General features: G+C 37.0%; 1 protein-coding gene across 1 annotated transcript in view; it reads left to right on the top strand.

Annotated features, from left to right (window-relative positions):
• The window catches only part of SUCLG2 (succinate-CoA ligase GDP-forming subunit beta), a 108679-nt gene that overhangs the window by 18527 nt on the left and 77448 nt on the right, over positions 1 to 12704 (top strand). Inside the window, exon 2 of the mRNA XM_056501561.1 lies at positions 2158 to 2299. Within this exon, the coding sequence (XP_056357536.1) occupies positions 2158 to 2299 (142 nt within the window). The remainder of the gene's footprint in view (positions 1 to 2157; positions 2300 to 12704) is intronic.

Genomic DNA, 12704 nt, shown 5'->3' on the forward strand with positions numbered 1-12704 from the left:
CATAACATCTTCATATTAATTGTCCAGTTTTTATAAAAGAACATGTGCCCCTATGCTTGTATATGCCTGCACTTCATGCATATGCAGTAAGATTTTTAGCATCTCTTCAATGGAGTATCTCTGTGGGACATTTTGAGTTATATTTTTGAGCTGCAAAACTGTTTTATCTTAAAAGCACCTGTGAGGTGCTTAGAGGGCATTTGGGAGCAGAGGTCACTGCAATTCCCAGCAACAGCCACAAAAATCTTCCCCAGAAAGAATTTTTTAAAATATTTTCCTTCTTATTTATTTAATGTAGATCAGCTTAGTAATACCTCCATGTGAAACTGATTATTCTAAGTTATGAATAAAAGCTGTTTTGAAGACTTGGTCTTAAATTGTAAAACCAGTGACCAAAATTTTATTAGCTGTATTACTGACCTGTAGAAATTTTTAGATAAGCCCAAAGGGTCCCTCCTGTCCCCTAGTGTTAATCCCTTTGTGAAAATGATCCTGAAGTAATAATTGTTAGAGCCTAGCAGAGAATTTATAATAGGAAAACAATTTAAATGTCAACAATTATGAAAGGGACTTTAAATTTTGACCCTACATTTGAAGTATTGCATAACTGTAATAACATGTTGTCCATGGAGAGCATGGAGGAATATAAATCATATGAGGTGTCTGTGAGATGTGTAGAATTAGAGATAGCCATAGAGCAAACTGACAATGCCATTTTGTTCCTCTAAAATATGTAAATCAGGTTATGCATAAAAGGATTTAAAATGTCATCCTGAGCTATTTGTAACTGTTTAAGTTCAGTGGGAGTCACTTTTACAGAAAACATGCAGTTATATACTGTAAAAGATGGTTTTGTGTTTTCTTTATGCATCAATCTTTTGTGCTGTGTTTCAAAGAGAATAGAACAGATGGGAGTTTGCTTTTGAGACAGCTCAACCTGTAAACCTTGAGTATTGTGAGAGGGTGTGTTATTGAAAGACTTGAGCATGGAGGGTTTTTGTTTAAAGTTTTAAGGTATAAATTTGCATTAGGTTAATAATTTTTTTATCGTGCTGTTAGAGATGAAAGTATTAGTATAGCAAATAATCCTCTTTGTCCAGCACTTCTGAATACATAGCACTGGCTTGCATGCTGTGCTCCTTACTTCAGGAAAAACCAAGAACTGATTGTGGCTGGCTGCCAGGAGGACAGCAGTTTGTCTCTCCATGTGGGAAAAGCATCTTTGGCTGGCACAAAATGGGATTACACCATTGCCAGAGGCCAGCTCCACCTTTGCCATTATACCATTGCCAGGAGTCAGCTCCAGCTCCTTAATTATTGCTTTTGTATGGAACAATTTAGCCTGTGTGGAGAATATGTCCCATGCAGTAAAGATCCTGTGACTTCTGCAGTGTCTCAAGGTTTCCTGCCAGGACAAGCAAATGTGGGGTCTTTGTGTGTGTGGTGTTTTTGCTGTGTCTTTGTTCCCATGGGCTGTGGATATATTTATATTCCCACAGGGGCATCTAAACTGGCATGTTGGGAATGAGGAGGGAACTTTTCTCCAGCTGTTGTTGGCCTGGCATGACTGATGTGGCTGTGCTGGTGTCCTCAATAAAACCTGTTCAGAAGCACAAAGAGCAAAGCAGAGAGCTGACCCCTGAAAATCCATGTATTAGTGTATAGTTTCCTACAGAATAATGCTAATTCCATGTCAGTTCTTTTTCTTCTGAGATATGCTTCAACGAACACATAGAATCAGTGGAAATAATTTTATAGGGAAGAATTAGATGAAAAGTTGTATAATAAGGATATTTAACATGAAACTGAGTTTGTTTTAATGTAAGAGTCTGTTACTATTTTTGTAGCAGAGGATAGCATGAAAACATAAATAGACTTTGGAGTTCAAGCCAAATTTGCCTTGATATTAAATGCAAGACATTTTGTCTGGCCAAGTGAGCCTTGTGTGGCTTTTAAAAAATATCTGTAGCTTTCAGAGTACTTGGGATGCACAAATGTTAAGAAAAGGCACTTAGGTAAATCAATACCTATTTTACCTTTTCTCTGGTGTTGTTTAACTGCTGGTTTGAGAGAACCATAAGGTGGAGGAGCTCAGTGGCTGTCTCATGAACTCTTCTTAATGAGCATTATGTTATTTTCCCTTCTTGTTTTTTCCAGACTGTTCAATTAACCCCCAGACGATGGCTCAACCTGCAGGAGTACCAAAGCAAAAAAATAATGGCAGACCATGGGGTTACAGTTCAGAAATTCTTTGTAGCTGATTCTGCAAATGATGCCCTGGAGGCTGCTCAGAGACTGAGTAAGTTGACTGATAATGGGAGGACTCTGCTACACTGGAAAATAAATTGTTTTCTAATAAGTTTAAACACTCTTTAAATTCATGCTTACTGGAAAGCTTTGATATTTCATCCAGACCATAAATATATGCTTAATTTTATATATGAACAAGTTTATAGCAGCAATACTTAGAACTTTATTTCTCAAATGTTTTGCATGCAGCATGTAACATGAATTCTTTAATTAACCTTATAATAATTCAGAATGTCATGAATAGTTGCTGAGGAATTTTTTTGTATACTTGATATAATTCAAGGAGCTGAAATAAATGAACTTGTGTCAAAATCTGTTTTCAGATCAAAATGTGGTGTATTTAAAAGCAAAGGAAGGAAGAGGTTGTGGCCTCTCCATTTTAAAAGATACTTAGATATTTGTTAATGTGTGTGTCCAGATGAAAAAAATAGAAAATGTGAGTTGAGTTACCAGCTCAAAAGGACGTGACAGTGGCTCAGAGAAGACCCTGATTCTGGAGCTTTATTTTGTTTCTCTTGACAACATCCTCATTCTGGTGTGGTGAACAAAAGATGATAGTGTGGGTCAAAAATTAATGTATGTAATAGATTTTCTCTCAAAAAGAAAGTGTTGAAGTACTTTGTCAATCTGTTCAAACTGAAATAATTTTTCTACTTTTTAAAGTTGTACAGTTTTCCTCTTTTCATTTAGCTTTTGTTAATATCTCACACATCAAAATGCCAGAGGCCAGACATTACTGTAGTCTAATTGTGTAGCAACAGGAAGATTTTTTGGTTTATGCTTTACATAATGCACAGGCCACTTAGTTAAATGCATTTCAATTTTGCACACTGGAAGGTAAATTAACAGAACTTACATCCAAGATCTCATCAGAGCTCAAGTAGCTGAGTAGCATTAGCATAATGGCTTGTGCAATCTCTAGAACTTCATTAAGGTGAAACATTTTTCAGTGACCAAAACCTTCTTATGACAATCAGTATATTTGAAAATATAACTGAAAAAAAAAATAAATGCAAGTGTTATGGTCATTTAGCAGTACAAAATGGAAAAGTTGGACACAAAGCAAAGCACATAAAATTAAAATGTTTCCTCATTTCTGGTTGTCTGAGAAAATCAAGGAATGCTAACTGTGGCAGGTTTATCACCAGTCTTACAGCACTTAAACTCTCCTCTTCATGATTGAACTCATAAATGGATTGGCCTGTGCAATAACTATTGCTATTCTTGATCTCTATGACTATTTAAATATAAATTACTCCATTAAAGTCAGTGAACCTCCTCTGTTTTATGAAGCTAAGTTTATTTTAAATAACCTCTGTAGCTTGCTTGCTTTGCAAATCACAAGAAGTATCTGTTAAAAACAAACAAACAAGCAAACAAGCAAACAATATTTAAATAACCAAAAGTAAAATCCAGAACCAAAAAATGTTTGCTCATACAACTTTATCAGGTGAATTTTATTTTGATTGTGTGGGCTTGTTAGCATTTCAGAAAGGGGAAGTTAGTGGTAGCTTTCTTCATTTGCTGTAGTTGCATTCAGCCATGGTGCACTACAGAGCATGAAAGAATTGTGGTTTATGGTGTGGAATCTATTTCATGTTGGAATGACTGACACTCCATTGATCCACTTAATAATTAACAACATCCTTGTTATCATTCTGGTGGTGTGCTGTCCTTGTGCTTCTAGCATGCACTTTGAAAACTAAGGATCAAGAACGTCAGTTTTGCTACTCTGGTCATTGATGCTTCAAGATTTTGCTGGGTTTATGTTCTTTATGATCCTTCAGAATAATATTGTCTCTGTCACTCAGGTTTATCTGCACAATTTGCAGCTGAATATGCAACCACACAATGTAAAAAGATATGGGAAAACAGGCAACTTCAGCCTACAGGAGGCACAAAATATTGTGAAATAAAATAACCAGTGAAGGCAGTTTGGGGATGCTGTTGATAGACAGGCATTCTGCAGTAAATTGTGGGGAGAGGCCAACCTCTCCTGCCAAGTCCTGCTCAAAAATTCATGTTTTAGGTGCTGTGTGCCACATTGCAGCTGTCCTTCACTTTGGCTTCTTCAAACCAAAAAGGTGCTTGCCAACATATTTTAAAGATAAAAATAGGAGAAAGTTCTCAAAGCTTGAAAATCAAAGGTTCAGTATTTTTCTTGTGAAGAAAATTCTTTCTACAGCCCTCAAGAATACAAGAGGAACAAGAATTTTCCTTTATAATCTTACAGCATTACATCACTCATATGGGTCTGTGTGTGTTATAAAGGGGTACAGATAAAGGGATACGAATTTCTATCATGGAAGTTTGAATAAAGTCTGGAATTCACAATTTAATATCACAATTTCACCAACTATTTTGTGCTTGACAGAGCTGTCTTTACTGCTGCAGGGCCTGTGCTCACCAGTTTTGCTATTGTTGGATTTCCTGTTGATGCAATGGGAAGAGATGAGATTGGATGATTTTTGCTGCTGTCTTCACTTGTCAGGAAGGTGTTAATGCATGTCTTCTTGAAAGGGTTTGCCTTTATCCAGTATCAGCACTTTTGTTACACTTTGCTCATTTCTTCTGTTTCTCTCTATTTTTATTAATATCTACGCTGAATGTTAATTTTCTCAGATACTTTCAAAATTTACCAACTGCATGCAAGGCAGTCTGCAAGGAATTTTTAATGGAACTAAAGGATTGATTTTTTTTTCCCCTTCTAAGATAAGAATGGCAGATGTAAGGAAAATTAACATGACATCACTAGTATTGACTTCAAAAGAAGTTGTACACAATAAAGAATACAGAATTAAGCCCCAAGGAATTCATCGCCTTCTATGTGCTAAGCAATTTTCAAGTGTAACTTTTGTATAGAAGGCAATATTTACAGAGTGCCAAGAAACTCAGTCACATTAGTTTTCTGCTTTGTGTTAAAATTACTTGGTTTTCAAGAGAGGAAAGAAAGATGTTGTCCTGTTTTGCTGCACAGTATGGTGTTGCTTGATCTGCTCTCTGAAGAAACTTAATTTGTAAACAAGTTCTTACAATTCCAGTGCAACTATTTAATAGAAAAAAAAAAGTATTTGGGAGCCAAGTTTTTGTCTGAAAAATAAGCTCATGTGGCTGTTTTTGTATTAACTCACAAGTCTTCTGATCTAATTCTCACTTAATTTAGGGCTTGTTTAGCCAGAGAAGGCATTCCCTTACTTGCTGTTTATTTTCCCTGTGCTGTAGCACCAATACCTAAGGAAATAATCCTTATTATATGCTGTGTGTGCACTGCCACTGCCTGCACTGTGCATCATTTCAGGGCCATCATTTGCTCTGGGCTCCTCCAGCAGAAGCCCTTGAGTCTTGTGCTCTGCTCCCTGTGCTCTGCCTGATGGAGAAGTTATTAAGGGGCTCATCATTTCAAACCAGGAGCTGGGCAGAGCTGAGAGGGGCTGTAATTATGCTGGAGGGGGTTGCTGTGCACTGTCATTTGGCTCTTTGAATCAGGAGAGAACTTAAAGGTGGCTGGCACTGCTGACAGTCCTAAATCAATGCCAGGAAGTCAGCATGTGTTTCTTTTTCTGAATTTTAACAAAAGCAATAGCCACTTAGAGTGTTTCATTACATTTAGGAATCAGTCAGGTGCAGTGTTCACACTCTATCACAGAAAAATGCAGTTCAATTGAGTGCAAGGTTTTTATTCACTCTTTTTCAAAAATAAAAATAAAACAAAGTATAGCCTCTGCATGTCCTATTTCTATTGCTTATGCATGAGGGAACTCATAAATTCGGTTTTGGACTGAAGGCATGCTTTTTATATCAGGCTGGAGAGGTAAACATGTATTTTCTAAAGAACAGAAAAGGTTTATTGAAGCATCTTTTCATGAGGTCATTTACCTGTCACCTATTATTCACAATTTTTTAGAATATTGAAAGAGTTGTTGGTCATGTGAGCACCAGTCTCCTTCCTATCTCAGCTCCTGAAGTTTTTTCTCTCCCATGGCTTTTTAATTTAAAGGGAAGGCTGCATTTTTAGGTGCTGTTTTAGATCCCTTATCTGAAAATCACTTGAAAGCAATTTACCTTTAGAATGGATCAAAAATTGACCTTTATGTTGCTAGTGTCCTTTTTGTGTAGATCATGAAGAATTTGTTGGTGATAATGCTGTCTGCATTTAATCTAAGCTTTTATGCTGGGAAAATTAAAGACATCCTTGAACCTGATGTTTCTGAGGATATCTGAAATGTGAATTCAAGCCCTTTTTTGTTAAACCAGCAAGAGCTTTTCTATGAGTATCCTGTACAGTGGCCCTCCATATAAAGTTTTATTTGAAAAACTTGGCTACTTAGCTGATCTTTTTATACTGTCATCATAGGGTTGCTTATGTGATTTAATTTCCTCTCTGTTTCTGTCCATCAGGATAGGTAGCAGAATTGGTTTTTTCAGCATTTCTTTGATTCCCATATTTCTTTCCATTCTGTGCTTCACTGTGAAGCAATAATTTTTCACCTGTGCATAATGAGTTATTTCTCAAAAACCCTCATGTACTTAGTGGTTATAACAAGCTATTTTTTAAAGCCACTCAGGTTATCCTTTTCTGCATATGCTGAAAAAAATCATGTGTTGCTGCAACAGCATTCCAGGAAACTGTGCACAGAAAACTTGCTCGCTGGTGAGGAACAGCTCTCCCACAAGTCCTCTTATTTTCTCTGACAGCTTTTATTAAAGTTCCTTAGACTTAAATTATAGCTTTCTGAAACTGTTCTTTCAAGCAAAATAATGCTGTAAGTTATTGACTAATATGATCCTATTCTCAGATGGGTAAGTATTTAGAAAACAATCTTTTAAATTTAATAGAAAACTGGTGGTGGATGAGCTGCCTTTGGACCACGTTCTCAGTGTTATTGAGCATGAGTATTTCTCTGTTCCACTTAATGGATTTTGCCTTGTCAGAGGGATGAAATCTAAGATTGGAGTGAATCTACATTTTCCAGCCACTTCTCAGTGATAGAAGATACCTGTTAATGCTCCATTATCTTCAGTCTTCATAGGCATCCCTTAAATGCATCAATTCACAGCTCCACAAAATTTATCAGTGTCTGTGGTTTGACTCTTTCTGTCCCTTGTTCAGTTCCCTGTTGTTTCTTAGACCTCTCCTTCCTGTGCCCATTTGCTCATTTCTTCTCAACCCTTTTCCCACCTTATGAGTTTTGATTGAGAAAATCCTCTTCCTTTTTTTTTTTTTTTTGTTTTGTGCTAAAGAGTCAGTTGTTACCCTATTTAGCATAGTTAGAGCACGTGTTTAGCAGTTGAGTACTGCAAAAAGCCATTTGTGTGAATACTGATGTTTTGATTGCTGAAGTGCTTTGCTCAGACCCACATTTGCTTGACTTGGCAATCACAAAAAGTATGATCAGAAGACAAATACTGATTGCTAGCCATGGTTTAAATTATATTTAAATATTATGAAATAATACTGCAAATAATAGTTTTTTTTCCTATATTTGTCCATGTTGCAATGATTTGATTTTTGGAAAAAATCCCTAAATATCACATTGCGTAAACAACTTTAAAATTCTCACTTGTGTCTGAAAAGGATGAAAATAATAAAGTAGAGTAAAAATTATGAAGGCAACATGTTGTTTGCTGCAGTTAAAGTAATTCTTTGTAGGAGGCTTGGTGATCAATATGTCAGTGACCCAATTTATTTATTTCATCTACTGGATGAAAAAGATCAGTCATGGAAGATCAGAGGAGCTGGGAAAGGTGTTCAGAGTTTTGTTCACCAAATGTGCTATGCTAGGGAGTCTGATAGAAAGTCCTGGGGAATTTGCTGTGATGCAGCTACAGAACAAGCCAGGAGTAAAGCACCTGTGCTAAGAAGTTCTTTTTATGGACATCCTTCATCTCCTCACACGTTGCTTTTTCGGGCTTTAGCTTAATGTGCCTTGGAAGCTGAACTGCACAAGGCACTGCCAAGGTGGGATTAGGATTTCATTTGAGGATTTCACCCTCAGTGGCTGTTGGTGCTACAGGACCTTTCCCCTGGATAGGACCCCTGAGTTTGTGCTGCTGTCTCATCTGTGTGCATGGCTTGGTTGGGTTTGAATCTTGTAATCCTGCTTGTGCTCTCTCCCCTTTGCTTCCCTCCTCCCTCTGTGTCTCATGCTGAGACCCTGCTTCACAGAGGCAGCTGAGAAGTGGCAAATTTTATGTGCAGCAGTATTAAATCAGTGCAGCATCCTTGGTCCAGCTCTGCCTTTGCTTTCCTGCTTGTCTCCTTCCACCTCTGCAGCTCAGCAATGTTTTTCCACATAAAGCCTTGGCACCTCTGTGTCTTCTGTGGAAACCAGGCAGCTGTGGAGCCACACATGCATTTGTTGGTAACAGCCACGTGTGTTGCATCCTGCATGCCAGAAAAAATAGGCAGAGAAACTTCCAGCTTTTCTAACTGGGAGTTTGAGTTTTATTCTTCTTCAATAAAGTTAATAATTGATTTTGTCAAACCTCACCACTGGGTATTGTTTTGTTTCAAGTGGAACCTTTCTGTTTCAAGTTAACTTACAAATTGTGGCATTTTTAATATTTTAGATATGGAAATTCTTTGCAGGACCCTCTGTCTCCAGAGGAATTACGGAAATAGTTAATTTGAAATGCACTGTTATGAAAAACAAATTGTTTTGTTTTTCTTATCTGTTCCCTTCGTTAGAGAATTACATGCTGAGTGTGAGTCAGTAAATGCAAGCTTGAGACTGCTTACATTAGTTGGATATTTTATAACCATTCTTTGTCACCAAATGTCTTCATGTTCAATAGATTTATAGTAATATGAGTAATGGCTTGGGGGCTAACAAATCAAAATCTCATTTCAGATGTTCGACACTAATGTTGAGCTGACTTATTGTTCTCTGTGTTGGATTTCTGATCAAATTACCAAAATAGCTGCTTGAAAGTAAAACACAAAGTCAAAAATACTCTAGGAATGGGGTACTGAATTCAAAATGTAATGTGTGCCACAGAGTGTGGGATTTGCAGATTTCACTCATGTTAAGTACATTACTGGATTTTTGTTCATAAAAGGAGGCAACAGAAGTTTTAGTTCTCGATTCAGGAATTTTATTAGGTGGTAAAAAAAGCAAAGTTTTACAAGGAGGGTACAAGATGACTTCTGGTATTTATTCCACTCTTGTCACACTGTATTTTATGGTTCTTCAAGGTAGTTTTGTAGCTGCAGAACAATAACCAGATGCGTAATTGAGAAGCAGCTGCATGAAATTTTCATTTTTTTATGCATAAAATCAGAACCATTAGACACACTTTATGTATAAGGTATGAAATACTAAACAACAATGTTTTCTCTGTAGTACTACCAGCTGTATAAGGGAGAGTAATCACTCCTCCTACACTTCTAGATGCCCATCAGCTTCTAAATATTCGGGGGCTGATTCCTGAAAGCAAGTTTCGTTCTTCTCTGGTTTTCTTTCTTCTTTTCCTGTTTGTTACTCTCTGCTGTGTAATGCTGCATCTTCTGTGTGATCAGTCCCAGTGGATAATCCCATGAATAGGGGTCTCAAATACAAAATTGATGCTTATGCCTGTTTTGCATTCAAACTTCTCAGTGGAAGGACAAGTAGCACAATCATGCTGAATAAAATCTAAGAGGGAATGATGGCAGTCCTAAGATGGGATGGTTTATAATTGATATTTTCATAATTTTCCTGATCTCCTCTAGTGTCCCCTGAGGGACATAGGGTGCACTAGAAGATACTGAAGAAGATACTGTTGTTGATTATCCACTTTCTATATAATTTATTTGGGAAAGTTGCTTTTTAAAAAAATTGTCCATTGTTTCTGTAAATTTGTTACACCTTTTGTCATTATGGACCGAGTGGTGGTTTAGGATGGGCTGGATTGAGGAGTGAGGATATTAACTTGTACATTTGCTATAAAAGCACATGGCTTTGAACCAAGCCAGGAATCTCTCAGAACTGACTTTTCAACTCATGACAAGCTCAGAGAAGACCCAGTATCCAGCCTTCAGACCATGATTCCCAACCCCTATTTCCTCCTCAGCCTCTTCCAGTCAATGAGGTAAATATGAACTGGTATTTTGCAAAGGTTAGGATGACTTGCAAGAGCTTGTTTTATCTTTAAAGAAGGGAGTAACTTACAAATTGAATATATCAGCAGTTGAGAAGTATGATCATAAGAGGCTGTGATTATTATTTTTTTTTTTGGTGGATAATCTCTACCTAAAATGGTAGAGCAGTTTTTGAAGCTAAGGGTGTTCTGACATTTTGTTAATCTGCTACTTCATATTTGAGAAAGTGCTGTGAATTTTAAATATGTTTGTCTACATTTCTTCAAATATTTGCAGTTCAAGAAAAGTAAAATATTTCAACACGTTTATGAATACAAAATGTGTCTTTGTAACCCTGCTGGATTCAGCTGGGAGATATTATCTGACTCTCTGCATCACAGTATATTCTAAATAATGCTCTAACCCTTGAGAATGTCACCACAAAAAAACATTTAGTGAGAATCATGTTCAGGGTAGTTCCAGAAGTTAGCTATGCTCTTATTTTAAGTGATTTTTGTTTTATGAAGAAAAATCTGAGGTTGACAATTTTACCTGTGTGTGGTATACTCTCCATGGTCCTGCAGTTAAAGTGAGTTTTCGTTCCGTGCATCGTTATGAAGGGGAACATTTTTCTTGCACCTCCCCTGGGCTTAGTTGGACTGCTCACCTGAGTAAGATGAATATGGCTAAACTTCAAGCTATAAATCTTAAATATATTTATTGTTCTAAATACTTAAGAACAGCCCTGGGGGTTTTGGGAAAAGAAAAGAGAAAGGCAACCAAGAAGAGTTTGCTGTGTAAACAGTTAACAGTGTAAAGTCACTGGGGATATTCACTACTCTGCACTCCTCTCTACTCCCTGCCAACTCTTTGACCCCTCTATTCCTCCAGTTTTTCACCTGTATAGTCTGGTAGCAGATTTCCTGATCTTGGTGTGTTGTGCTTTGTCCCCACTGGAGATGATTGTCATAATAGTTCTGATGCCACGTCTGCATGTCCCACACCCCCTCTTGTTCTTGTTCCCACAGATAAATCTTGTATCCAGTTTTTGGTTTAGCTCATTAGATGTTCACTGTGGTTGATTTTCTTTCCACATCTTGCCTTCAATGCAATGTAGCTTCTGCTTGGATATTTTGGAATAAAAGTGGAACAAGAGAGACTTGAGGCAGATTGCTGCAAATTTGACTATGTTAGGAAAAACGATTCTTATGCAATATCATCCCCCCCCCAAATTACATACAGGCTTATGTCTCATGCCATAAAGTAATCTGCCATTTAAATATGATGATTCATGTATACTTTAAATAACTTTCTTATTTCATCTCTGAATGACATTCCTATTTGAAGTGCATATGCAGATAGTATTTATTTTGTTGTTTCTTTGATCCATAAGAAGCTGAGTTTGGTGCTTAAAGATGTTTGTATGGAAAAGTTATTTTACAATTTTAAGATGAAAAAATTTCATGTATTTTCATATGTTATGTTGTTGGTTTACAAGATGAGACTCCTGTGTTGTTGAGCTTATGCAGCTTTGTGACTGTTTACACAATTTTGATTTATGGGTTCCAATTCATAGCTGGGTTTTACATTGAGTTTCTGATGTTTAGTGTCCTCTAAAGAGTGAGATGTCTGGACTTCCACAGACTGGAGTAAGCATTCCTTCAGAAATCTCTCTGCTGATGAAAAACAAAATAAACCAGTCAAATTAAATACTAGAGAGAGACTTTTAAGGGCCAAGGTTCAGGGGTAATCGAACATGAATTGCATATCATTGAAGATGTCTCCCTGTCAGAATTTTCAATTGTGCAAAAAGAATGCAATTAGTGCAGTTAACAGCAGGTAGGGCAACATTAATTACATGTTCTTTTGTCTCTATGAATTGTTTTAGCTATTTAGAGCCTTCTTCTTTTGCATACTATTAAATAAATTATACTGCAAGAGACTTTCTGAGAGTAAACTGTGAGCACAATTTATACAAATGTGATTTATACTCCCTTAGACACCAGTTCTGAACTTGACCTTGAAGTGAGAAGGTTGGAATGTAGGAAATGGCAGAAGCATGAACAAAACATCATGCAAAAGTGTTGTCTTTAAAGAAAGATTGCCCTATTCAGTAAAATCTGGAGCTCTTTCCAGCAGCTCAGGGAGAAGGAGTAGGTTTATTTTCAGCTGTTGCCTCATCTGATTTGTAAACCAGGCAGACAGGATTTCATGACTCTGCAGAAGCTGAGAAGTGGGCTTTCTGATGTGGTAAAGCAGCTTGCTGACCTTAAGTTAATGAAATATTAACCAGTGCTTAGCAGTTGTCAGGATGACACAGAGCATCTGTTTTTGA

Source organism: Oenanthe melanoleuca, chromosome 12 (genome assembly GCF_029582105.1).
Source record: "Oenanthe melanoleuca isolate GR-GAL-2019-014 chromosome 12, OMel1.0, whole genome shotgun sequence".
Taxonomy (NCBI): domain Eukaryota; kingdom Metazoa; phylum Chordata; class Aves; order Passeriformes; family Muscicapidae; genus Oenanthe; species Oenanthe melanoleuca.